The sequence below is a fragment of the Oryzias latipes genome, chromosome 16 (genome assembly GCF_053564925.1).
Source record: "Oryzias latipes strain Hd-rR chromosome 16, Olatipes_Hd-rR_3.1".
Taxonomy (NCBI): Eukaryota; Metazoa; Chordata; class Actinopteri; order Beloniformes; family Adrianichthyidae; genus Oryzias; species Oryzias latipes.
The window spans coordinates 10,715,976-10,742,778 of NC_136252.1; the positions used below are offsets into that span (position 1 = coordinate 10,715,976).

Here is a 26,803-nt window from a genome sequence, read left to right on the forward strand (position 1 = left end):
CAAGTCCTTCTGATTTTAGGGAGGACCTGATGCTTGTTCCAGATCCTGTCTCGAACATCAGCAGGTAGGTGTAAATCTCCTCCTTCAGTGGGTGTCTGATCCACATTTCTTGGTGCAAAAAGCTTCCCAGTCTTTGCTTATCTTAGCAATAAATGTCTTTGCAAAGTTTGCAAAATTTTGGGCAGGTGATTATGTTCACCAAGATGGTCCTTTCCTGTTTCCAAAGCTGGTCTTGAAGAGCATGAGACCACTTGATCCAACGTTGCTTCTCTGCACTTAAGGGTTCTGGGTTTCTTAAACTGAGCCAGATCGTTTTTTTTTGGTCCAGTCTCACTCACCAGCTACATTTTATGGCATTTTCAGGAATTTTCTTTCAGACTTTGGTTCAGATTGATCATCTCACTGCTGTCAGTACAGCAGTGCATTTAAAAGCTGATCATTGCTCTGACAGTCTTGATGGGATGACGGGCTAATCTAAAGCTTGATCCCTTGATTCCTGGAGGAATGTTGAGGTTCAAATGCAATCACTTTTGGATGGATTTCTTTTCCTTTCCCAGTCCTGAGTCATGCAACTGGACAAACATCCAAGCTGTAATATTCAACCACCATGTTTTGATTCAAGATAGTTGTATCGCCAACTATTGCATTTCTGTAGCAGATAATATCTTGCAGGGCTTCTTCAAGCATATTTAGTGTGAGGAGACAATATGTTCCCACAAGGGACATCGTCAGTAAACAATCCATATGAAACAGAAGAGGCAAGTCACCATCAAACTAAGATATCAAGATGATTTTGAAATATTTAGAGCTTCTTAAATAAAATGTTGTTCTAGTTTGTAAAAAGAGGGGCTGTTTTAGTTGAAAGTATTCATCTCAGGCCATATGTGCTGTTCAGGTCAGGAAGAGATGAATTGGCCCTAATCTAGAAACCTTGACAGGTCGATTAATATATCTAGAGTAGGTGACATACTAAGGGGATATCTGCTTGCTGTTATTGATCTGCCCTGCTCAACATGCTGTGGTTTTCACGAGCGCCCCATCTCCCAGAAGGAACTCTGCAGCGTGAAAGGGAATCTGTCAAAACCTGACACCTGGGCTAAATGAAGGCACAATCTGTGATCAAATATTTCTCTCTCTTTGCAGAAATCCCAGCAACATCTGTCAGGCCACCAGAAAATAACAGACTCTCCAGCTTCAGCACGTCCTGTAGCAGACTGAGAGAACAGCAGCTCCCACAAGCAGGGAGGAAAACAAATATGACATGAGGGGTTTGAGGAGGAAGATGTTTTGTGTGTTTTGCTCATGTTCTTGTTAGTTAACCCTAACATATGTTCAACCAGGCTGCCAGTCACTACAACAGAGCACTATGAGAGACAGAAGTCCATCACGCTGTAAGGTTTTGGGATTCTTTGAGGTTGAAATGTGAATTCTTTCTTAGAACACTTTTGTGTTGCATGTGCTGTGATATGGAAATGCAAAGGAAGGTGATGGTCCTACAGATCAAGAAGGGCCAGTTGAGGTGGATTGGGCATCTCTTTCCAGAACCTCCTGATCACCTCCCTTGGCTGGCCTGGGAGCATGTGCGGAGAAGCATGGAAAGGAAATAAAAAATGGTGATTGCTACACCTTTTAAGGTGTGAAATCAGCTTAACAGGTGTAGCAATCAGCTGTGAAAAAAACTGCTACACCTGTTAAGACCAGAAGTTCCAGACATTGTCTTTCGAATGAACTGCTGAGCTCAAAATCGTATGGACTTAGTCACAAAGATTAACAACACCACAAAAGGAGGAAGGTAATCCCCGGCATTGTTTGTAGTTCACCCCGTTTACATGAAGGTTAAAAAGAAAAGGCTTGACAGAACAGAATGTTCTTTGTTATGTTTGAAAGTTGTGAGTTATGTACCTTTGGAGAATACGTTTGAAGTGAGAAATGGTTTTATATTAATTGTGAGCAAAGAACACATCACAGACACAGAACAGAACTTACATTTTGAATTTAATTAAACTTGAGAAAATTTATTTTTACTGGAATTTTTTAGTTAACATCACTGTTTCAAATAGTAAATTACAGCCCATGGTTATAAGCTTATTAGATGTTTTAGACAAAAATAAGGTGCCAAGCGATTTTCTGTTAATTTTTGTGTTCATGTTTATAATGTCAATTAAAAAAAAGAGGGATGCAGTGTATGACAGAGCTGCGGCCATTTAATGATGATGTCATGATGATGAATGTGATGAGCATGAAGCACGGTAAGGAAATGAAGTATAATGGATAAAACGATAGTAAAATAATTGACATTTATGCAAAATGGAAAAACTCTACCCCCCGGCAGAGCTAGAGGAAGTTTTTGTGGAAAGGGGGTAGGGGCATACAGTTTTACTGACACTGCTTCCCTCCGCATCACAGCTCCACATAAGTGGGAAATGATGGTTCATGTATTCGGATTCTAACTGACCCACTTGACTGAATATCCATGACATGAAGCGCCATTTTGAATTTTTCTTTTTAACAACTTTGCCATCACCAACAATAATGTGAATTCTAATGCAAAGAAATACAAAAAACATTTCCAATATATCTTTCCAATATATCTAAAAAGCTATTTAATTCACAAACAGCAGGTCATATATCTTTTTCAAACACATTTTGGCAATAACTACATTTGTGTGTTGTCTTACCTACAGCTATAGGATTTGATACGTCCGAACAAAATACCATTAATACTTCTGAGAACCTCTCAATCATTAACATGAAAAAATAGGCGTATGCTTTTGGCTTAGGGCCTGAATAACTTAATGCAAGTTCATTCTGTCATGGCATGTAAAATGAAATGTTTCTACTTTTTCATTAGTTTGCTAATTATAGTAATATAGTTTTTTTTAAATTGATCAGTGTCATTATTCATTTTTTTCACCTTCAGTAAATGGAGTGGCGATCAGCTGAAGTATTCATTTTAAAACTTTTGATAGTTTTGATATTAAGACACAAAATGTTACATTAAGAAAACTTTCACCAACCTTCTTGTTTTGGTGACCACTCAATAGATTACAGACACACGTCACGCCATATCATATGATTGAACCTTTTAACCTGGTCCTCCAGCTTTACTATCATGATTGTGTTTCTTGTCTTCCTTGCTGTCAATTACCTGGCTCAGATGTGTTGAGTCAATCAGATCGCTGGATCACATGATTCAGCTGATCCTCAGTGGGTGGGGGATGGGTTGCCATAAAACTGCTTTGGGTAAACCATGAGGACAACAACTGAGACCAACGGCTCAAAGATGTTATTTTGAACTACTGTCAGAGAAACAGATAAAAGCTTGAAGGAACCACGTTTAAAGTAATGGAAATAAGTCTGGGAAGAGTGCAGATCGGGTGTGTGTGTGTGTGTGTGGGGGGGGGGTGACATTGCCCTCTTTGAAATACTTTTCCTGCTGCTGAGAAAACTACCTCTAATTGCACCTGATTGGCTCCTGCCGGCTCCTGATTAGGAGTGATGGGCTCATTAGCATAGTAGCTGTGGCACCTTTTAATGGTCAAAGACATTGTGACTGATAGAAAGGCCTATTGCTCCTTAAAACTGTGGTTCTGGCACCAGGAGGCAGGAAGAATGCAAAGCCTACTGGATTTTATGGCACCAAACTTGGCACAGCTTACAAATTCTGTATTTTTCCTTCATGTGAGGAAGAAATTTTCCTCAGGTTTCCTCAGGTTATCCAAGAGAACAAAGAAGCTCTTTCCAAAGAGAACCATGGGAAAACTCTTTTTTCTCTTTCCCAGTGGCAGGAATTTTTTCCTCTGTGCAAGAACGAGAGTGAGTGCAATGTTGGTAACATTTTTCAAGCAAAGAAAAATAAAGTTTCTCAATATAACTAAAGTTTCAAGGTTGTCATCCTGGTATTATACCTGCGTGGAAGCAAGGTTCTTGATATGAAACCTTATGTCGTTAACACTGGAGCTTTGGCTCAAGTGTAGCTCCACTTCTTTCCTTTCTTCTATTAAAGTAGATGTCTGAAATCAAATCAAATCTTTCTTCTACCATAACTCTTCAACACAATTAACAGAATTCCAGTGAAACCTGTGGCGGAGAAAAGCGGTTTTGCGCTGTTATGTAACACTTGACGTTAACAAATGTGTTGTATAAGTGCAAAGCTGATAGTGTCTTCCAGTAATATTGATGGTGATGAGGACCAACATTGACAGAAGTTCTGTTACAAATAAAGTAGCAGACAAGGCTCCGGCTGGGTGGTGGGCGGCTCATGGGTCCTCGGGGGGGGGGGGGGGCTGGCCTCGTCCTTGGCCCGTGTCTCGGTGTCCAGCGCCCAGTGGCCCCCATGGCTGCTACCTGGTACGGCTGAGCGCGCCTGTCCTGTGGCCTGGGGGCCCTGACGCCGGGTTAGCCTATGTCCCCCGGTGGGGGGCCCCCCTCTGCGCCTGGCTGGGTTGTGGGCAGTCCCCCCCCCCCCCCCCCCCCCGGGCTGCGTGGGTCCTGTCTCCGGGGGTGCTACTGGCCAAGGGGTGCTAAGGCCCCCCCCCCCCTCTGGTCTGGCTGGGTAGGATCTGGTTCCCCTCATGAAGACACGGTTTACTTTGGCAGCATGCATGTATCTCCACCCCCACATGCACATTGCCACACTGCTCCTTGTCTTCTTCATCCCTCCTCCTAACCCACAGTGTATTGATGGACAGACATTTCCCGCTGGTCTTCGTGTCAGAATTTCACCTTTGATGTAATATTTGTCTTTTCAGCAGATCTGGTATAATTGTTGCACAGCTTAAAATAATAACTTATTCAAATCGGCACTTGTATCCCACTTTCTCACCCTCTGTCCGTTTTATTCTCTTCTAACCCCCCCACCCCCACATACTTTTCCCCTCTCCCTACCCACACACACTAAATGTAACAAATAAGTAATAAATAATAAAAAAACAAAAAGGGGTTTATACAAATTTACACTCTGGCTTTCCGAAGATATGCAACCTCTTTTTGTGATAGTAAAACCTGTCCAACACAACAAAAGGCCTTCAGCTATAATCTGTTTGCTCAGTTGTTGGAGAGAACAAGTTAAAATAAATAAATAAATAAAGTTAAACAACAATTCCAAATGAAAAGGCGTTTGTTCTGAAATGTTCTGATTTCCGACAACATCAGAAAAGTAGTTATTTCAAATTTCAAAAAGGTACCATAAAGGATACATTACTTGTGGTAGTGCATTAAAGCCCGAGTCATAACTGCCCCTGTAGGTGGACGTGAGCAGTCTGTGGCCAAAAAATGGGCAAATCTGTATGGGACACAAAGGTGACCCACAGAAAATATAAAGGTCATAGACTGCTACGTGAGCCTGGAGAGCAAAATGTTCATGCACAGTTTTGTACAACAGGTATGTAAGGGTGAAATACTGGCGTGTTGTACCTTATTTTTTCTTCTTTTTTTTTGACCCCCCGCCTCAAAAAACAACCTGCAGACCACTCAAAGAGCTTGTTAGCGCTGATCAAGTTGTAAGTGCGTTTTCCTTGCTGCAGTTTGGCTGTTATAAATTTGGAAATTAGACAATCAAAGTGCAGTTTGTGTGAACATCCTATAGGAGTTTTACAGGCACTTGCGTATCACGTGCACACCCTGTGTACGGAGCATTTGAGCGCGGCCAGTAAGGAACCAGTGTGAAAACGTTACTAATGACCCGGGTGTGGGGTAAGCCAACATACAACAGGATCATCCTCCGTGCGTCATAAGTTGCACTTCAAGTAATGTACAACAATGGTACATTCAATTTTCATGACGCGCCTCAAGATGGATGTACAAGCCTCAAGAGAACTGTAAGACACACTTGTCCCCCCTTAAAGGTGCAGTCGCTACTGTCTACAACCCCACATGGGCTGGAAACCCAAAAACCTGTATCACCCATATGGGTCGACCCTCGGTACGGGTGCATGTGACTGCGGCTATGGAAATTCTCTGTGTAAATGTGGGGGTGTGGGCTTATTTATGTTTTTTTTAAATCTTGTTTGCTTATTTGTCATTGTGTATATTGTGTTGACATCCAATAATTGTGCTGCACCTGAAAGTACCTAAACATATTTCCAATCCCTGAGCTCTTCCATATAGTCCAGTGGCTTTTAGAAGTGGTTCCTTCCTCATTCCTGCAGCCCACGTCTGAGCCCTGGAGGTTTTGGTTACACCTGGCTTTGGTTTGTAATGATCCCAGCTGTTTATTAAAGCCCTTTTAAGCCACAAGCTGATGTGTTACCAGCCTGTGGTTTGAGCTGCATGCTGCACAGAGGTGTGATGATTAGGCTGGTATTCAAATGCTGGTGGGGTGACACATTCACCTTGTTTCTTGTGGGAGTGCTGTGCCATGCATGAGGTCGGTTAAGAGGTACTAGATATTCTGGCTAACTCTTGACTCTGGGCTCGTTTAGAATCGTGTTTGGATTTCATTCTCTGGAGTCTTGATTTGTCCCCGCCGGAGGTGACAGGCGGGTGTTGGACCGCCAGTGGCCCATCAGCTTGTAGGCAGCATGCTGGCTATTTTCTCAGTCTTCCCTCAAAGTCAAGGTCACCATCACCTCTACTTTTTTCATTTTTGGGGGGGAACACTTGAAAACGACGACTGGAGGATTTTCTCACTTACGCGGTCAATGACCGGGAACCTGAAGAGGTGAAGGGGACCAGGAGAAGTAGCCAGTCTGGATCTGACCGCAGGGTGTGTTCTGACTGCAGAGCCCCCCCCCCGGTGAACTGTGTCATTCCACACTGACATCGAGGTAGAAGTGTTTAGGGCCCGGACCTTTTTTTTACATATAGCCTTCTCATTAAAATGAGCTTCTTCTTTTAAAGTGTTGATGTGTCTCTAATGTTTTCATTGCTTTTTTGGTTTTGTGAACGACTGTAGACTTCATGCCACTGAGAGCAAGATAACCTGTTAAGACCTGACCTCCACCAGTAAGGGCATCACATTTTGGGTTATATTACCATACTAGTTCATTTTGCTTAACTGTGGTGTGGTCAGAAAGAAATAAAAAAGTTATATCAAACAAGAGCTCAGGTCTGAAGAAGTTAAGTTTCAATTGTCAAGAAACGTGTCTTTTTGCTTTTTTTTTTACTAAACGTCTCTCAGAACATTTTAGGATTGTAATGTAAACCAAATACTGCGGCCATCTTAAAGCAGATAGTCAACTTTTATCTGTGAGCTTTTCTTAGAGAAAGAATGCAGCTCAGTGCTCTGGACTGTAGAAACAGAACAGACTCAACAAACTTGCCGAGTCAGCATTGTGGAAAGCAAAATATAGGTTCTCTGCACATTTCTTTGGTAGTTTTGCATGTTTCACTTTGTTTGGTTTGTGAATTAGCGACACCTGGGTGAAAGGTTGGATAATCACCAGCTCACCTGCACCCTGGAAGGAGGAGGAGAGGAGAGCTTAGCCTGTGTATTTCTGTTGACTGCTATTTTTCGTTATATTTACGCCATCAGTTTCTATGTAACCACCATTATCCGCCCATAGTTAATCATGTTTCTTAACTCATAAGAAGTAAACTTTTTATTCCCTTCCTCTAATTTATTTCTATGAATAAAAATAGACAATGCAAAACAACGGCATAGGTTGCGGCTTCATTTTTTTCGCGTCACCAAACATTTTCCCTCCACTTTAATAAAAAGCTTTAACTTAACAGAAAAAACAATCCGATGTGAATCTGCGTGTCGTAGTTTTTCTCAACTCCTGGTAAAATGCAAAACAAAGCTGTTTCCGCTGATCTCATTGATTCTGAATTGTCGGATGCCTCTGTCCTCTGTGGCACTTTCAATACGCCTCAAAATCCACCTCTAAGTGTAAAAACTTGTTTTTGATAAATGTGAGTTTTTTTTTTAATTGTCGTGTTTCCACCAATCCAGTTTGCACAATTTTGTAGTCAAAGTAAGACTAAAAATCAAGATAAAGCCTAAGTCAGACCGGCAGCAGAAGTTTCCACATTACAGACTTGAAGCAGAACCCCCCACCCCCCCACCTCCATTAAGCAGTAATGGCACCAAAGGGAACCTGCTCTTCATCAGGAAATCAGAGTTCCACATAAATTAATAAATTATTTTGAACATCATCACAGGAGAATCAGTGAACAGAAAACTGACTTTTAAAGTTATAAATAAAACATAATCTGTGATCAATCAAAGCGACAGTAAAAATGACTAAATGTTTACATATAGATAGACAACTTTATTTATCCATTTGGGAGGTTCCCGCATGGAAATTGACAAAAATATAAACGAGAAGCAGGTAAAAATGGAAGTATTCATTTTACATTCAGAAAGTAAAATAGTATTTGGGTTAGCTTCTATGCTGTTCAGTGACACCCATATTTTTTTATAGCCAATTAGTTTAGTATAGAACATCCTCGTGATAATCTGAATGTCATTCTGTGGTACAGCAGCAAAACTGCAGGTGATTGAAACCCAGTGTTGGTGTCTGCCAGCAGGTTTCACACGCAACATTAAATAGAAGTGTTTATCTGAGCAGGAGGCTCGGCTCTGCAGATTAATGACCGTGAATACTGTTTTACAAATCAAAAAGGCTGTTTCTCTTTTGTTTTATGTCTTTATCTGAAAGCATCCAGAAAAAGCGCCCCGCCCAGTCCTGGCGTCTGAAACGAGACCTGCAGCAGAACAGAGGATTACGTTCCGACTCTGCCTCTTACCCGGCTTTCCTGTGGACAGGATGTTCTTTGGGATGTTGGCTCTGTCCTCAGAGCTGCGGGCCCAGTCCACGTTGCCCCTCCAGCCTTTCATAGGGAAGGTGATGTCAGCGTGACCCATCACAGGCCGTTTGTGAATGCTCAAAACTGAAATAAACAGACAAATGGACCATTTACTCAAAGTTACACACCTGTAAAGTACTGACCGCCTGTTGTCTGAGACTCCGTTCACTTTGTTGTTAATTTCAGTTTGTAATTTGACCAGAGTTGGTTTGTTTTCATCTTGGAATATTTTTCACAGTTTTGGTTCCATACCAAGCTGACCAAACAAGATAGAAAAACACGAGTGAAAGCCTCCATTACAGAGAAATGAGAAACTGCTTTGGTTTAGTCAAGATTCTGTTTTCAGATTTGCATCAAAATCCCACGAACAGCAAAGGAAGTCTGATGTTTGCAAAAGAAAACATATTAACACATTTGAGGGCAGGCAGGAAACCGCAGAAACTTTCTCAGTGTAGTGCAGCTAGGGGAGGCAGGTGAGGCACACGTCGCTGCACCACTGGGTGGTATTAGACTATACAGGCTACCGCCACAACATGAAAAGGTTGAATCAACATTAAGAGAGTGAACAACCTTAAACTAAACATTTAAATGTTTTTTTTAGAACTCTGTTGTACTTTTTCAGTTACTAGCTTTAAGCATCACTAGCACCAGTATTTGAACGAGTTGCATCTTAAGGTGGACCGATAACGACTCCTAAAGGGAAAGGGAAAAATCAGCATGTCAGCTGCTTGAGTTCTTTTCAGAGCCAACCTGAACACATAGAAGGAGGGTCTAAGGGCGGGGATGTCCAGGGTCTGTCTAGTTAAGTTTAGCAATCAGCTATTGTTCATATTTTATGACAGATTCTGTGTTTTTGTGCAATTTTTGGTGTGAACTGTGTTGTGACATTGGGCTCTATGAATCAAACTGAATTAAACGGAATTGAACCTCAGGCAACATAAAACAAACCAGGATTCACTTATTTATGGAGCTGAACAACTCAGTAAAATACTGAATATTTCTGTGAAAAAAAATGGTCCTCCTCTTATCACGACTCAATAGTGAAGAAGTGAAGAGACATTTTCCTATAAACTGATGTATTTTTATGGTTTAAGGAAAAGAGAAGCATCAGAAACTAAATCAGTTTAGTTTCCTCACATGATCACAATGCTTAGTTTGAATGTTTGTGTTCAGCTCTTATAACCACGTCAGCTGTCTGATCTGCTCATCATTGTTTTCTTTCTTTTCTAATATTTCTATGCATTTCATCTTCTAGTTCTTTGGATTTTTCCTGTTATTTTTCTTTTTTTTGTTAAAGTTGTGCTTCTCATCAGAAATGTTTTCCCTGCATTCTGCTTTTGTTTGGTTTGTGTTTGGGGGTGGGGGGGGGTGGGGGGGGGGGTTACCCTCCCCAGGGATCATTTGCTTACCCACAGAGCAAAGACCCCTTGATGACCACCATAGTTTATTTTTTTTATCATTTGCAAGGAAACAAAAAAGGTGGAGGAATGAAAGTTGCTGAAATGAATAAAAACTGAAAAAGAGGGAAAATGTGTGAAACGTTTTAAGAACAGACAGCGCTGAGGGATAAAGATAAGACTGACCCAGGTTATCGGTGACTTCATACATGTCTTGGAAGTCTTTCATCCTGAGGCCAATGACATCCACAAAGTCCTCCAGCAGCCGGAACAGCTCTTTGATGCTGGGCCCCAGCTGAGAAAACACAGAACCACAAGAACCTCATTATGGACCAGCGTGGTTGTCGATGGAGGGATGGAATCACTCGTTTTCCTCTCAGTCACAAACAACGCTAACTTTTGAACTTTCTTCTGTTTTCATCCAACATCTTTTCACAAGTGGTAATGCAAGCATCACAAGATCTTTTTAGGAATTTCAAATGTTGACGCTCACGTGTTGATCAGGTGATGACCATTATCACCGGTCACTGCTTCGCTGCAGCAAAACTTGGCACTTTCTTTCATCTTTTTTAACACTAATACTTTTTCGGCCGCAAAACTGAACATGCAAACAATGGGTGTGCGTGTCTTAATATAGAGTCACACAAGTGGGCAGAAACCTTGGGTGAACGTCAACATCACATCACAGTTAGTTCCTCTGCAGCCCAGTGTGGTATCGACTAACTGTTCTCTCCACAGAGGAACCAGGCTCTGGTCTTGTGTTCAAACACCTGCTCCTGTCAAGAACTGCACTTCCTTAAAGTCCACATGGACACAATCCTCCAATCAGAGCTGGCAGGAGGAGGCCCCTTTGGGTGGAGGGAGACTTGACGTACTTCTGGAAAGATCATGTGACAGCTGACCCATTTAGCTGATGCAACTCATAGAACTGCCAAAGAAAATCAAGACTTAAGAAGCTGAAGTTTGAAGAGTTTTAGCACAAACAGACAGCTGAACATACCTCTGTCATTTTTGCATATTTTACCATAACCTCTGATTTGACAAAGACAGAATCGTTTACAGAAGATGATGTAATACAAACATGTTTTCTGCTCAGTATGTTGAAGCTTCAGAACTTAATAGCAACAAGCTGTAGGCCTTCCTCATACTTCACCAGGACTAAGTCAATCAGCCAGAGCTGTGGCCGAGATACGATCAGCTGCTGTCCGGCTCTGTGGCCTCAGGAGAAAACTCGCCTTTCCTGATCCATTTTGACCCTCATCACAGAAAGCAGGGCTTTCTAACATTATACCTGCACTTTTAATCTCAACCACATTAAAAGTGAGATTGATTTTACCCCTAGAGAAATGAAGGAGCAGTCTGGTGTTAGAAAACACAACATTTAAAAAACAAAACAGGAAAAAGCTGCGATTAAAACAAACCTGGAAACGCTCTCACTTTGCTTCATTTCCTGGGTTTAATGCCACGAATATGATCAGCGACGGCAGCATGGATGCTTCTTTTCTAAAATCAGGATTCATACAGTGCAGGAAATGTCTCTGAAAAGAGCTACATCATCTGCTGCTGCCCCCCTACCTGCAGTGACACACACCTGGGAGGTGTGAACAGGTGCAGTGGATGGAGGCGTGGTGGTTTCAGCTGCTCACTCGTCTGCTAGTTTGATTTTAGCTGCTGTTCCGCTACCGCATCACAATAATCTAAACAAGAACAACAGCCAGAGGGGCTGCACCGGGACTGATAAAGTATTAAGAATTCTAAATAGATGCAAAGAACTATATTAACTATGTAAAATAAACAAAAGAAAGTTAAGTAAATCATAAAAACAAATTGCTTAAATTCACTTTTTTCTTTTCAAGCAATTAATCAAACTCTGTTTGACAAACTTCATATTTAATGGATTCCATGTATCATGTTCTAAATAGTAAATGGCGTATACTTATATAGCGCTTTCTACCCTCCTTCGAAGGCCCAAAGCGCTTTACAGTCACAGTCCCATTCACCCATGCACACACACATTCACACACTTCTGTATGTGTGAGTGTAAAGATGTCTCTTTATAATTATAATTATTTACATATGCATTTAGATGTGAATTTTTTTGTTTTTATCCAGGATAAACATGTGTGTGCATTTCTTCATTTTTATTTTATATTGTAATTAATGTATGACTTGATAAGTTTAATGTATGTTTAGTTATTTGTTTGTTTTCTTTTGATTTTTTTGCTTTGCTTGCTTGAAATAAACCCTTTCCAACGATGTGTCCCTCAGCAACCCTGTCCTCACCGCACAAACAGCTGATTCCAGCTAGTAATGAAAGATGAAGAAGATGGTTACAGAAGCAGTGATACTAACCAGCTGTGCCTCTTCCCACCTCTCCCTGTTCTCCTCCATCAGCAGATTGCTGACTGACTGCACAAAGTTCTGGGGGAAAAAAAAGAGAAGATTTCATTTCTGTGACACGGTATGTTAAAATGCACGTAGCGGCTGTGTGACACGGCCCTAACAAGGCCAAGGTCTGCCTTCACGTACAGAAATCAACCAAAGACATTCTACAGTCCACCTTCCTAGGTTTAACCAGCTGTTCAGACCAAACCATGTGACTTCAGTGAAAATGTTGTCCACCATCAAGATGGTCACAAAGTCTTGGCCATATTTTCTAAAATACTGGACAAACATCAGAGTACCGGTAATCCTCCGTAGAAAAAGGTGTTCACTTTATAAGAAGTTTGAAAGAACTAACGTCTATGTCCCAAGTTGTAGAGAGTTAAACTCTTGTGTCTAAATTAACATTTTCAGAGAGAAATCTAAATAAGGTGTAGAAAGTGCGTTCAATATTGGCTCCACTAGTGCTTCATCCACAAAACGGCGTACCCTCATGTCTGCACTGCTGAGGCTGTAGTACGCCCTCCTGAAGATCTCTGTCATGTTCTTCAGCACGTCTAAGATGGCCAGCAAATCCCCGCTGTAGCTGGTTCCGTCGCTGGAGATGACCTTCAGCTTGGTCATGACCTCTGAAACTCCATCTCCTGCCAGGCCGCGCTGCGCTTTGGACAGATGTTCTCGAGTCTGACGGAGAAACACAACAACGCACTTTGTCATCTAGAACTATGGGGCTTTCTTTGTGTTGAAGGACTTTTTTGAAGGGTATTGGCAAAATACAACCAGCAGGCTAAAAACTATGGTTCTACAATAAATGAAGACTCTGCCCTGTTAAAGGTAATTTTAAAGAGCAGTCAAATCTTTGCAGCAGGATCTAAAAGTAGAGCTCACCAAAGTTTGTATACTGCGATAGTCATTAGAGATGCACTTCATATATGTTGGATTCTCCCAGTAGGCAATGCCCTCATCATCCAGGGTGCAGCGGCGGAGGATGAGACCTGGGGGGGGGGGCAGATGACCATGTTTTACCAGAGCCATGCTGGCTGTGTCTGATTCTTCTGTGTGCAGTGGGCACTCACCCACGGCATTGGGGGGACAGCGGACTGCTGCGGTTTCCCCTGCAGGGGTCATCTTCCACACAACGTTGGAAAAATTATCTTCACCGCAGATTTCATGGGGTTCTGCCCACAAGAAGGGGAAGTGCAGCAAAAAGCATGAGGGTTTTCTGTCTGACGCAACACCGCCTACTGTGGCTGCATCCACACACCTGGACACCTCTTTTCGTTACAGGGGCGGACCTCTTCTCGTTCTCCGGGACACGGCTGTCCTCCAAAGAAGGGGCCGAAGCAGATCCTGTTTCTCTGCTGCCTCCCCCCACCACACGTTTTGGTGCAACTTGACCACAAGGACCAAGGCTGCCATTTGCCGTCCACTGAGAAGCAAATGCAACAAACAAACAAACAAACAGGTCACTTGATAAATCAGACATACAACCACACAGGTCCTTCCAAACTGAAGACAAACAACAAATGTCCAAAACAAACATTTAACAGAATTGTTTGCTGTCTGTAAGACAGCCTAGTGTTAGTCATAAATGTTCAGCTGTCCGCTTTTTCATGTATTTCTTCTTGTCTTGGTAAAATACTGACAGTAATTTTTTGTCTGACGTTTCTGAGCTGGTGTTGGGGTCAGGTCAGGGGTCAAGCTAATGACCTCCCAGGAATCAAGCCTGTGTAGTGTCCAATGCACCACAAAGTCTGGGCTTTCTTGATGTCTGACATGCAGAAGGTAACCACGGTTCTTGTACCTGGACACTCCCCGAGATCGCAGTGGATGGTCTCCTGCCACTCCCCTTTGCACTCAGAGCCTCCGTACGAGGGAGGGTTGCACTGCCGGGTCCTCTTCATGGTCCCATTGGAACACGTAGTGGAGCAGAAGCTCCAGGGGGCCCATTCGTTCCATTTTCCATCCACTGGTGGCACAGAAACCACAGAGACAACACAAACTTCAACGTGGCCTCCTGGAGTGTTGGAAGTCAGATAACACTAACTGAGGTTAACGTGTGAGTTAAACACATTGGAATCTCAACATTTAGATCCATGATAAGTGGAGTCTGATTCATTGCAGCTTCATCAGCTTTCTTCTTTTCTATGATGCAGTTCTTTTCAGATTAAAACATCAGGATTGTGCTGTTACAACATACAAACATTGCAAGTGCAAATACATTTTGGAGAAAGCCAAAAAAAAGAAAAAGTGCAAACATAGTTTGCAGCTGCAGAAACATCAATGTGTGTATGTTTAACCTTTTAAGCTCTGACTAATGCTTTGTCCTCATGGAAAAGGGAAGTGTGGCTGATCTGATTTGGATTCTGAAGAAAAAAAAACGCTTTGCCTCTTTCCTTATGCAGTTCTGTCAGCACAAACCTGAAGTTTCAGCTTCTGGTCAGATTACACACAGCTAAGCTAACTGAGCTGTTACTGGCTTTCTTCCAGGCAGCAGCCGCTCAGTCAACTTCCACTTTCTAGCCCTCCTGCATTGTTTTTGAGACAGGATGCATCTGCCTTTATTCACACATTAAGACACACAGTATCCTAGATTTGTAAGGTCTGCCTCGCATGTCCTGAAGGGGCAGAACCAGAGGAACCCTGCTGGGGATGACAGTGTTCTCGCTTTCATGTTTGATGTTATCATGTGAGTTAAACACATTGGGATCTCAGTATTCAGATCCAGTTTGACTCGGATTCATTGCAGCTTCATTAGCTTTCTTCTCTTTAATGATGCAGTTCTTTTCATATCAGAACATCAGGATTGTGATGTATTTCAGCAGTCAGCAAATGACTGCAGAATGTGTTGCCGCAAAACCTTTAACAAAAAGTTGACATGATAAATTCTGTGTCAAACTCGTGTAAAATGTCAAGCCCCATTTCCTCATGGAAACGTGATTCACATTAGCTTTGTGTCTCATCATACATGTTTTTTGTATTTCCCCCCCCGCTGTATGAATGACACGTCAGCAGTGAGTCATGTGACTGATGTAACGGGGACTGATTTGATAAATGGGACCAAGGGAAGAGATGGAGGAGCACTTCAGGGAGTCTACGAGATAAAGAGGCACATCTATCGCCCAACGCATCGGATTCCGTTTTGGGAATTTCTTTCAGTTTGACTCGCCTGAACAAACGACTTTTTGGGTTTCTTTTCGTTATGGATGCAAGCATATCAGGAGTTGGAGTGACTGTGAACTCTGCAGGGAAGACACACAGGAACTTTAAAGATTGGTTTAGGGTGGCTGAGAATTTATGTCCTTTTTGTTTTTGTGGGTTGGTTTGTTTTTCTTTTGCTACATAAAATAAACTGAATGACAAAGAGTCAAATCTGTGGTGTACATATATCAATTTAAAGAATCCAGGGACAGTTAAAAATACTGAAATGAACACAAAACTGAAGAGCTGATCGTTCCAAATATATGAAGCGCAGAATGTCCAGGCACAGAAAACCTAGACAGGTTTGTGAGAATAGGTGTATTTTCATGGTTGACTTCATGGGGTAGACGACATGTTGGACCCTTCAGGAGAAATTAGGTGCTAACACACACGGTGCACTGTCTGCGCTGCCAAGCAGACCTACGGACCATAACTGCACAACATATGGTCAAGTGATGTCATTCCAGGCTGGTTGGTAACAACAAATACTAAGTTATATTATTAAAAAGTTAATCAAGTCAAAAATTGATTGCTTCAATTGTAAAAGTTGATCTTGTAAAGAACACTTGATTAGTGAAAGGATGGTTGCTGCCTTTGAAGATGACACGTGTACCAGTCCGAGCGCTGCAGGTAGGACTTCATGTGAATGGATGAAACCATAAACTGTATTTCTAAACAGTATTTCTGCATTTTATGGTTTCGTCAATTATGGTTTGTTTGTGCACCTATGGTGTCTGCTGTGCTTACCTGGACAGACAGCTATGTTGCAGAACTTGTTCTGCTTATTTGGTCCTTCACAGGGGTCCCCACCAAACTGCGGGGGGGTGCAGGTTCGCGTGCGGTACCTTTGACCCTGGCCACAGGTGGACGAACACAAGCTCCAAGGCGTCCAGTCGTCCCACGCGCCATGCACTGTGATCACAACACGACTCTTACATACCAAGTCTCCCAAACTCTCCATCATTTCAGGGGGGGGGGGGGGGGGGGGGGGGGGGTCTGTACTCTGTTGCACTGTTGTTGGATTCAGGGCTATAAAAGTTAATCCAGTTTTTCAGCAGCAACACTTTGCTACGACGCAAACATTTAAGTCACCTGCTGTGAGATAGTAAAAAATCACCCAAAGGGGTCACCATGTTAGCTTTTTGCCTACAGTGGGCAGGCAACAGCTGGAGTGGGCGGGGCTGCATTCAGGAGGGTGTTAGGAATACACCAGAAGAAGATGGGTGGGGGTTGGGGTGGGGGTGGGAGGCTTACCTGGACAAACAGAAGAATTGTTGCAGGGTCTCTGCTCTCGCAGCGGCCCACTGCACTGCGTGCTGTAGGAGGAGGACACGCAAAACCGCGTGCGGCTCTGCCAGCCCTCCCCACATGTGGCAGAGCAGTCGCTCCACGCTGTCCACTCCTCACCTGAAACTGACTCTACTGGGGAACAGGGGGGCAAGGGGCGGGGGGTGGGGAAGAAAAGGACAGGAAAAGGCGATGACTCATCATGCAGCATGCTGCCTCTGTGGTCACAAAGACGAGGGCCGAGGAGTCAAAGGTTAAATCTGTCTTCCGCCGTCGTCAGTGCCAGCATACGCTCCTTCCAAGTCCAGTGACTGCCCCCCCTTGCTTTCTGACACAGAAATGGCTTCTGTGGCAGGGAGCAGGGTTCGAAACCTGCAAGTTGCACCAAAAATGGTTCTGCCTGTCGGCTGATAAACTCATTTTTGATGTCTTATGTCCAGCAGACGGGAATGCTGCTCACCCAGAATCCATTTTCACTGAGGGTTTTCAGAAAACCAACAGGCAGATAAAAAGGCAGCCATGTCTTTGAAAGGAGAGGGGGGGGGACAAAGGAATGAAGGAGCACCTTACAATATTTTCACCAGTAATTCATTATTCTGAGTAGAAGAAATAATAATGACCAGCCTTTTAAAAAAGTAAACGGCAAACTGTTTGGAACATTTTTTGAAAAAGCTTTAGTCTCAGCGGTCTTAAGAAACTTGTCCGTCGAGGGTTTCGGCCAATGCGTCAGTTGAGAATAACTCAGTTTATGCATATTTTATGTAGTTTATACGTAATTATTACATAAATCTTACACAATTGTGCGTTACATTTGCAAAGTTCTTTCTTTCTACGACCGTTCCACGAATGTCTAATAGACTTTTCATGCAGGTACACCCGATGTATAACTTTTCTATCGCATATACGGCGCACGTCACATTCAAATAATGTAATTGATGCACAAATCACTAATGAATTGCATATAAATAGCAGCAACTTTTTTTATTTGTATTCATGTATGACCAATTTCTAGCGGTGCAATATGTGCAAAATGTCCATATGACATATGACATAGACTTGTGTTCTATGTCATGTGGACACGTGAGACCAAAGTGGATGACTTTATGACCAACGACAGCCGTGGCTTTGAATTTGTAAAACAAAAATCCATCCCACTGTCAAGCATGGCAGTGTGTGATAATGGTTTGGGCTTGTTTGAAAGCCACAAGGCGTGATTACACACATGACCTATGTGTGGAATTTTGGATCCTGCCATCTGTGCACCTGGACTGGCTGAAACTGGGTCATGAAACAGAACAATGGAAGCAGATCCGCTGCAGAATAGCTTCAGAGAAATGAGAGTTATTGAACTTTGATGGGAAGAATTGGAAAACCTGAACTGTTGAACAGGAGAAGCAGGCCGGATTGTGACCGAAACTGAAGACAAATCAAATTAGATGACCTATTTCTGCAACTGAAGGACACTACTGTTGTCCACATTTGCTTCTCCCAACTTATGGCAAACAAAAAAATGACCAGATGATTCAGAGTTACATGTTTGTCTGCACACAGGTGCAGAGCTGTGGGTTCGTGACCAGCAGCTCCTCACAGAGATCATCTCTGTGTCAGTTTTGACTCAGGCCGGAACCTGTCGACAAATTTCTTTAAATGACCCCCCCCACACACACACACCACCACCACCCTTCCCCAAAAGATGCATGAGGCATCTCACCTGTCTGAGGGCTCTTCTGTCCGCTGCGGGGCTTTTCCACATCATCCCGCTTAAGGCTGTCCACCGAGCGGAGCGACTGACTGCGAGACAGATGGAGACCTTTGCCTGAGGAGGGGGTGGGGAGGGGAGAACCAGATCTCCATGAACATTTTGTATGTGAAGCGGAACTATTCAAACAGAGCAGCATGGATCAAAGCTGTGATTTGTGTTGTGTGCAGCTGCGCCTTTCTCCTTGTGCTTCACTGTTTTCACATGCCTCCTCTGTCAGGACCCTTAAGGTCAGACCTGCATCGCCGCCGGAGGCTGTGGTCCTCCCAAAAATATGTCCCAAACTCAAGATGCTTTTAACTGTAAATGCATGGTCATCAGGGAGCCTGGGCAGGCCGCTGAACCACAGCAGATCCACAAGAAAGAAGCCCTGCAGATGCAGGGCGGTGAAGGTGGAAGGCTCACCCGAGCAGGAGTGTGAGTTGCAGGGCCGGCCCTCCTCCACGACGCCCTCACACAGAAACCCCTCGTCTGGAGGTGACTGACAGGTCCGAGTCCTCGTTTGGATCCCGCCTCCGCACTCGCTGCTGCATTGCGCCCATGAGCTCCACCCGCTCCAGCCACCTGCACACAGGAGTAGACGTTGCGGCGGCTTGCATCACTACACTTCAGCTGTGACCACTCTCAACCCAACTGAGGTTCTGTATGTGTTTCTGCATGGAAAACGACATCAGTTTGAAGGAAAACAGCATCTTCACTGTGAGGAAATGACGGCCAGCAGCTTGTTTCTCTAACAAAACATCCCACTCATGTCTGAGGCCCATTCCATGTGAACGCTTTTGCTCTTTGAGGCCTGAGCTTTACTCATGGAGGCTCATGGAAAACACAAACCAGTGTGGAAAACTGCAGATAATCCTGACAATCACAAGGAAAAGAGAATTCTCCTCAGTGCAGAAAGAAGGTTTTCTCTCCTGTCACTGATGCAAACTGGCAGGATGACGTGTTGCATATCAGCTCTGCATTTGTTCTCTGACTGAAAACATTCTGTATTTCTTGACTCTTACATAACTGTTTGATGAGCGCTAATTCTTCATGGGTTTTCGAGCGGTCTCCTGTGATCTCAGTTTAGCACAAATGAAACATGTCTGTGTGGCCTGGAAAACTAAAAAACCAGCATCATCAAAGTGTTGGACGCAGAGGGGTGTCGGGTCAAAGCAGAACCTGGACAGGAACCAGAGGACAAGAGTGCACATTCATAACATGAATCATGCACCCTTCTTCATGTTTCAGTAAAGAACATCCACTGGTTTGATTCCGCAGACTGTCATGGACGCGATCAAAGAGGCTTTAGATTTAGCCTCAGTTTTCCACCTGACTCTCTCTGCTGTCTTCCTCCATAATGCATTTGACAATTAAAGATAATAAATCATTTGTGCACCTGAAATCGTGCTGGCTTTTATCTCTATTGTGTTTTAGTGAAACCCAGGCATTGCACTTTAGCTGCTTATGTGTTAAAAGCCTGCTGTTATTGTCTGTTTCTGCTTCATGCTAAAACCAAAGGAACTAAAGTGAGGAGGAGGAGGAGATGGAGGAAGTCACCACCTCCAATGTTGCTCTGGTGCATTTATGTGAGATGATGACTGGAATCCTGTTTGGATTTGTCCTTCGCCTGTCATTGTTTGCTTGTTATGAAGTGACTGTCAGAACGCACTTCCAATGTTCTTTGAGGAAACAAAAGCACTTTCTGTGAGTGCCGCTCCAAAACACTCAAAACAGCCTGTCTGTCAGAATCCTTATGGCAACTTCAGGAGGCGGTTTGGTCAGGGGTCCCATCACTCATGAGCAGCAACAGAACAATCTGACGCCAGAGGCCCCCCCTCCCAAAAAAATCCTGGTGGTTTTGGTATTTCTAAAGTTATTTTGCTGCAGTTTTGGGGTAATATTCCAATAATAAAGTGGATATTCATTCAGAGCGAGGAAAACTCCTGACCGGATGGTCCAAGGCTACGTTTGTGACTCAGCTGCCATCACCTCTCACCTCATTCAGGGGCAGTCATGTTTGGGGGGGAAGTGAATAAAAGCCTCATCATGCAGAACCTCTCCAGGTTGTCTGTCAACCAGCTGTTTATTTTTGGGAGCAGGTCTGAACCTGGAGCGGGTCGGAACCAGGCGAGCCGCCCGTCCCTGGAGTGGCTCCCCTGTGCTGATGACTACGGTCGGCAAGCAGTAAACAGAAAAGAATTGAAAAAGTAATTTAAAAAAACAACAAAAAAATAACGGGCTGAGTATTAGGTTTAAAAAAAAAATCTAACTGTTGACTTAGAAAATGTAATGTTCTATGCAACTCCCACCGCCGTGTGACCCCGACAACGATGGAGAATGCCTGAAGTTTCTGCACAGAAGCTGTTGGGTTTAAACGGAGAATCTGATTCTGGATTCACTGAATTTTCATAGAAATTTCTTGATACATTTTCCTCACAAATTCGCTCCTCTGCCCCCCCCCCCCCCCCTCCTTGGAGAGAACCTGGATATTAAAAAACCAAACCCCCTCAAACTGTAAAAATAGAGGTGTCACAAATGCTTATTTATTCTGACTTATTTCCAGAAAAATGCAGCACATTACTAAACAAAACAATAGGCTGGACTCCAACAGTCCCTGTCAGGAACTTTCTTTCGCCAATGTTTGTCCTCATGTTCTCCAAACTCCTGACAGTTGACCTCCCACTTTTGGATTTCTCTGTTGGTCTGGATTGCTGCTTCCTTGGATCACGGCATGCTTAAGCCTCGCTGCATCATGGGACTTTGTAAAAGTCTTATGCAGCCATCAGGTGAGCTTCAGGAGAGCTTTTTGTTCCCCATCAGCCGCTGCTTCTCCTGGAAAGGTCACCTCTGTGTCTCCTGATGGTCCTGCTCCTTCCTTCTGTCCTGTCTACAGCTTCAGTTCAGTTTTCTCCCGGCCTCTAATATACATCCAAAATGTCCCCCTGGTTTGTCTTGTTGTGCGTTGTCCTTTCTTAAGATATTCTTTTATTTTACATTTTGTTTCAGTTAAACTCCCATCTGTGTTTAATATGAAGGACTTTCTGTATTGCTGTCCATGTTCAATGCCATTCCACTCACAGAGCAGCATTCATAACATTTCTTAGCTTTCAGCCTCCCCTCATTTGTTGTGCGCTTCAGCTCTGGACCACGTGTGGACCACGTCCTCCAAAACATTTATTTTCTCCTTTGTAAAGGCCCTCCATGTCCTCTCTTTAGTGCTGTAAGAACATGTTAGAACTTACTTCTGACCTGTTGCTCTTTTTCAGAAGATGTGAAACGTTAGCTTGACTCTTCAGCTTCAAGCACACAGAACAAGAGAAGAACTGCTCCATCTGTGGGATTGGTTCAATTGACTGTTAACTCTGATCCTAAGGGTTTTCAGAACAAATTCAGTTTAAAAAATGGCTTTTGTCAAATCTTCCCATCGTTTTACTCGTCTGTTTAGTGAAGAAAACCATCATTCCCACTGACTGCCTCTGCCCCCACCCTGCATGTGCTGCTCTGCTCTCCTAATTCAGCTCATTCTGCAGACAACGATGGAGGTCAGGGGCCTCATTTATAAACGTTGCGTACGAACAAAAGAAGGCGTACGCCACTCTCTACGCAATAGTTGAGATTTATAAAAAGCAAACTTGACGGGAAAATGTGCGGTCCTCCACGCAAGCTCTGACCCAGGCGTACGCACAAAAACGGGGGAAATGAGAAACAGCGACACCGTCGGCAGATGGAAGAAACACGTGAAAGTGAAAATGACAATACTGTCTCTCAGAAATAACATGAAAACTTCACAAAGCAAGTCTTACAATTAACAGCCAACACGAACACCCGTTTGATCGATCAGCAGTGAAACAAATAAAATAAATCAAGCGAAAATTACAACAGAAATTCAAATGAACACTTATTTGCAAAAAGAAAAGTGAAATATTTTCTGCAATATTGGCATGTTGTGCAATTCATCCTCATAAATAATATATTTAACAGAACGAAATAATGTACAAAACTGACATTCCCGTCAATGTGTCCGTCTGGCGGAGCAGATATAGGTGCAATTAGACAGACAGATGGATAGATAGAGAGAGATGCATTAATTGTCCAGTAGGGAAAGTTGTTTTCATAGTAAAACATTTCTTCATAAGCTACAGAATAATGGTATTCATGCATATGCCTTTAGTTTGGTTTATTTTTCATAAAACAATGTATGGCGTATGTCTCAACCATTCAGAAAGCAACAAGAAATTAGATTTGCGCTGATCAATTTCCCATTTCCACGTCGATTATTACCGACATCTGCAGCTTGTCAGATGTAATTAAATGGAGGGAAATAAAATGCCCCATCACAATGCGTAATGACGCACAATGGCTGATCTTGCCCTCTTAGAAGATGTGGCAAATGGAAGAATTCGGAGTGAACGTATCTTTAGACAGCAAGGAGACTTGCTGGAAAACGAGAACGAGTGGCTTATGAGCCGGTTCCGACTTCCTCTGCGGGCTTTTGGGGGGGTGTCACCCGGTGCATCTGGCGCATCGGTGTCCCCCTGCGCCTCAGTCACCACTCCACTTAAAAGGGATTCCCCAATTATTGCCGCCAGTCTACTGCGGTGAAGTTAGTTTTACGTTGGATATTCGACAGACATTCAGCGCAGATCTCCACTGAGGACTCTTAGGGACCGTCAACAAATTCACAATGCATGAGCTGGAGAAGATTGTAACTTGCAAAAATGAATAAATTATCATTAAAAAATGTTCATTTTCTGTCTTCTGTCTTAATAAATTTTTTCCTTATTTTTGCAGTTTGTGTCTTAATAATTTAGTTCCTTTGCAAATCTTACATTACTTTTTGTATTAAAATTACAGCTGTTCACATAAAATGTAATTGTTTCTTCAATAGCTCCCAAAACGCCTCACCCAAAGATATATAACCTATGCCGTATGTTTGTACTGACATCCCAACATCAGACACACCTCTTTGTTTTGTAATCAAAGATGTGAAATATTTTATATGAATTTTTATATAAAAATCCCATAGTTGGCATATGCAAGTTGGTCATTTTTTTCAATAGTTCCCAAACCGTACAATCCAAAAATATGAAACCCATGCCAAATTGTAGTACTGACATCCCAACATCAGACACACCTCTTTGTTTTGTAATAAGAGTTGATTTATATTTTATATGAATTTTTATATCAAAAATCCCATAGTTTTTTAGTTGGTCAATTTTTTCAATAGCTCCCAAACCGTACAATCCAAAAATATGAAACCCATGCCGAATTGTAGTACTGACATCCCAACTTCAGACACACCTCTTTGTTTTGTAATCAGAGTTGTTTTATATTTTATATAAATTTTTATATCAGAAATCCATATTTTGCATATGAAAGTTGGTAAATTTTTTCAATAGCTCCCAAACCACCTGACCCAAAAATATGAAACCCATGCCGAATTGTAGTACTGACCTCCCAACATCAGACACACCTCTTTGTTTTGTAATAAGAGTTGATTTATATTTTATATGAATTTTTATATCAAAAATCCCATAGTTTTTTAGTTGGTCAATTTTTTCAATAGCTCCCAAACCGTACAATCCAAAAATATGAAACCCATGCCGAATTGTAGTACTGACCTCCCAACATCAGACACACCTCTTTGTTTTGTAATCAGTGTTGTTTTATATTTTATATAAATTTTTATATCAGAAATCCATATTTTGCATATGAAAGTTGGTCTTTTTATTCAATAGCTCCCAAACCGTACAATCCAAAAATATGAAACCCATGCCGAATTGTAGTACTGACCTCCCAACATCAGACACACCTCTTTGTTTTGTAATCAGAGTTGTTTTATATTTTATATGAATTTTTATATCAAAAATCCCATAGTTTTTTAGTTGGTCAATTTTTTCAATAGCTCCCAAACCGTACAATCCAAAAATATGAAACCCATGCCGAATTGTAGTACTGACATCCCAACTTCAGATACACCTCTTTGTTTTGTAATCAGAGTTGTTTTATATTTTATATAAATTTTTATATCAAAAATCCATATTTTGCATATGAAAGTTGGTCATTTTTTTCAATAGCTCCCAAACCGTACAATCCAAAAATATGAAACCCATGCCGAATTGTAGTACTGACCTCCCAACATCAGACACACCTCTTTGTTTTGTAATCAGTGTTGTTTTATATTTTATATAAATTTTTATATCAGAAATCCATATTTTGCATATGAAAGTTGGTCGTTTTATTCAATAGCTTCCAAACCGTACAATCCAAAAATATGAAACCCATGCCGAATTGTAGTACTGACCTCCCAACATCAGACACACCTCTTTGTTTTGTAATCAGAGTTGTTTTATATTTTATATGAATTTTTATATAAAAATCCATAATTTCACAAAGCAAGTCTTACAATTAACAGCCAACACGAACACCCGTTTGATCGATCAGCAGTGAAACAAATAAAATAAATCAAGCGAAAATTACAACAGAAATTCAAATGAACACTTATTTGCAAAAAGAAAAGTGAAATAATTTGCATATGAAAGTTGGTCATTTTTTTCAATAGCTCCCAAACCACCTGACCCAAAAATATGAAACCCATGCCGAATTGTAGTACTGACCTCCCAATATCAGACACACCTCTTTGTTTTGTAATCAGAGTTGTTTTATATTAATATGATATAATATAAATAATATAATAATATAATATAAATAATATAATATAAAAATATATATATATCAGTACTACAATTCGGCATGGGTTTCATATTTTTGGATTGTACGGTTTGGGAGCTATTGAATAAAACGACCAACTTTCATATGCAAAATATGGATTTCTGATATAAAAATTTATATAAAATATAAAACAACACTGATTACAAAACAAAGAGGCCGAGGAAAAAATTAAAAACTTTATTCAAAGCCAGCTAAAGCTTCCAGAGGAAAAAGTTAAAACCATAAACTTTCACCGTGTGCATCGCATGGGAGCAGTGAGACCTGGGAACCGCAGGCCCAGACCCATCGTGGCCAAGTTTGTCCTTCACAAGGAGAAGGAAGAGGTGAGGCGCCGTGGCAGGGAGCTCCGGGGAACCGACTTCAGGATGGATGATCAGTTCCCCAAAGAAATCTTGGAGCGCCGAAGGATCCTGTTCCCCATCAGGAAGAAATTTCTGAGCGAAGGGGCCCGCGCTGTCATATCTGTGGACCGACTCTATGTGAATGGACAGCTCCACCGCGACCCAAACGTCACTCCCTGGCTCTTCTAAACCAGATATGTATCCACACCCTTTACACTCTCTGCACAGGTGTTAGTTTATGCTTATATGTGACACACTGGGCATAACTCACGGGGCATAAAGGTTTCCACTTTAGGTAAAATCACCACCAGTCTCCTCAGCAGCTTCAAGCCTGTTTATGATAGGTTTGTTCTGTTTCTACCCTCCCTGTTTCCTTATTTATCCCCCCCTCTGCACTCCTTTCCCTTTTTTCTTTTTTCACACACTATTCCCTCCCCCTCACCTAAGCTGCCACATAACCCAGCCACTCTACAATAGTACTGATCTGCACAACACACTCAGACACTCAGGATGTCCAGCATTACATCACATGCACTGTGCATTACACATTAAGCCTCATAGCAACATCAAGCACACAATTATGTGTACATATATACTCATTTTTGCCTCCATCAACAACATACAGTTTCTAGCATTCACCTCAACAGCAGCATGTCCACCCTAAGGTTAGTTACTTGGAATGTGCACGGAGCTGGAACCAGAGAGAAGAGACTGAAAGTAATGAGCAAATTAAAAGATCTCAAAACTGATTTTGCGTTTCTTCAAGAAACTCATATGTCTAGTTCCTCAGTGAATATTCTCGCCACAGCAGATTTTCCCAACGTATATTCAGCCTGTTATAATTCTAGACAGAGAGGAGTAACAATTATGATAAATAGGGAAATTAAATTCACAGAAACTAGTACAGTCATAGACCCAGAAGGAAGATTTATAATAGTCACTCTTTCCACCCAAAATATGCAGCTGTGTTT

General features: G+C 42.3%; 1 protein-coding gene across 15 annotated transcripts in view; it reads right to left on the bottom strand.

The window, feature by feature from the left end:
• The window catches only part of adgrb1a (adhesion G protein-coupled receptor B1a), a 186,660-nt gene that overhangs the window by 60,612 nt on the left and 99,245 nt on the right, over positions 1-26,803 (bottom strand). For 10 of the 15 annotated variants that reach the window (XM_078933301.1, XM_078933300.1, XM_078933299.1 and 7 more), the window contains exons 3-14: positions 19,183-19,341; positions 18,730-18,834; positions 16,986-17,153; positions 16,479-16,643; positions 14,335-14,499; positions 13,795-13,959; positions 13,607-13,708; positions 13,419-13,525; positions 13,020-13,214; positions 12,501-12,569; positions 10,335-10,443; positions 8,692-8,835 (exon numbers count right to left, since the gene is read on the bottom strand). In XM_078933301.1, the coding sequence (XP_078789427.1) occupies positions 8,692-8,835; positions 10,335-10,443; positions 12,501-12,569; positions 13,020-13,214; positions 13,419-13,525; positions 13,607-13,708; positions 13,795-13,959; positions 14,335-14,499; positions 16,479-16,643; positions 16,986-17,153; positions 18,730-18,834; positions 19,183-19,341 (1,653 nt within the window). The remainder of the gene's footprint in view (positions 1-8,691; positions 8,836-10,334; positions 10,444-12,500; positions 12,570-13,019; positions 13,215-13,418; positions 13,526-13,606; positions 13,709-13,794; positions 13,960-14,334; positions 14,500-16,478; positions 16,644-16,985; positions 17,154-18,729; positions 18,835-19,182; positions 19,342-26,803) is intronic. The other 5 variants (XM_078933302.1, XM_023963830.2, XM_078933303.1 and 2 more) reach the window with 1 other exon arrangement.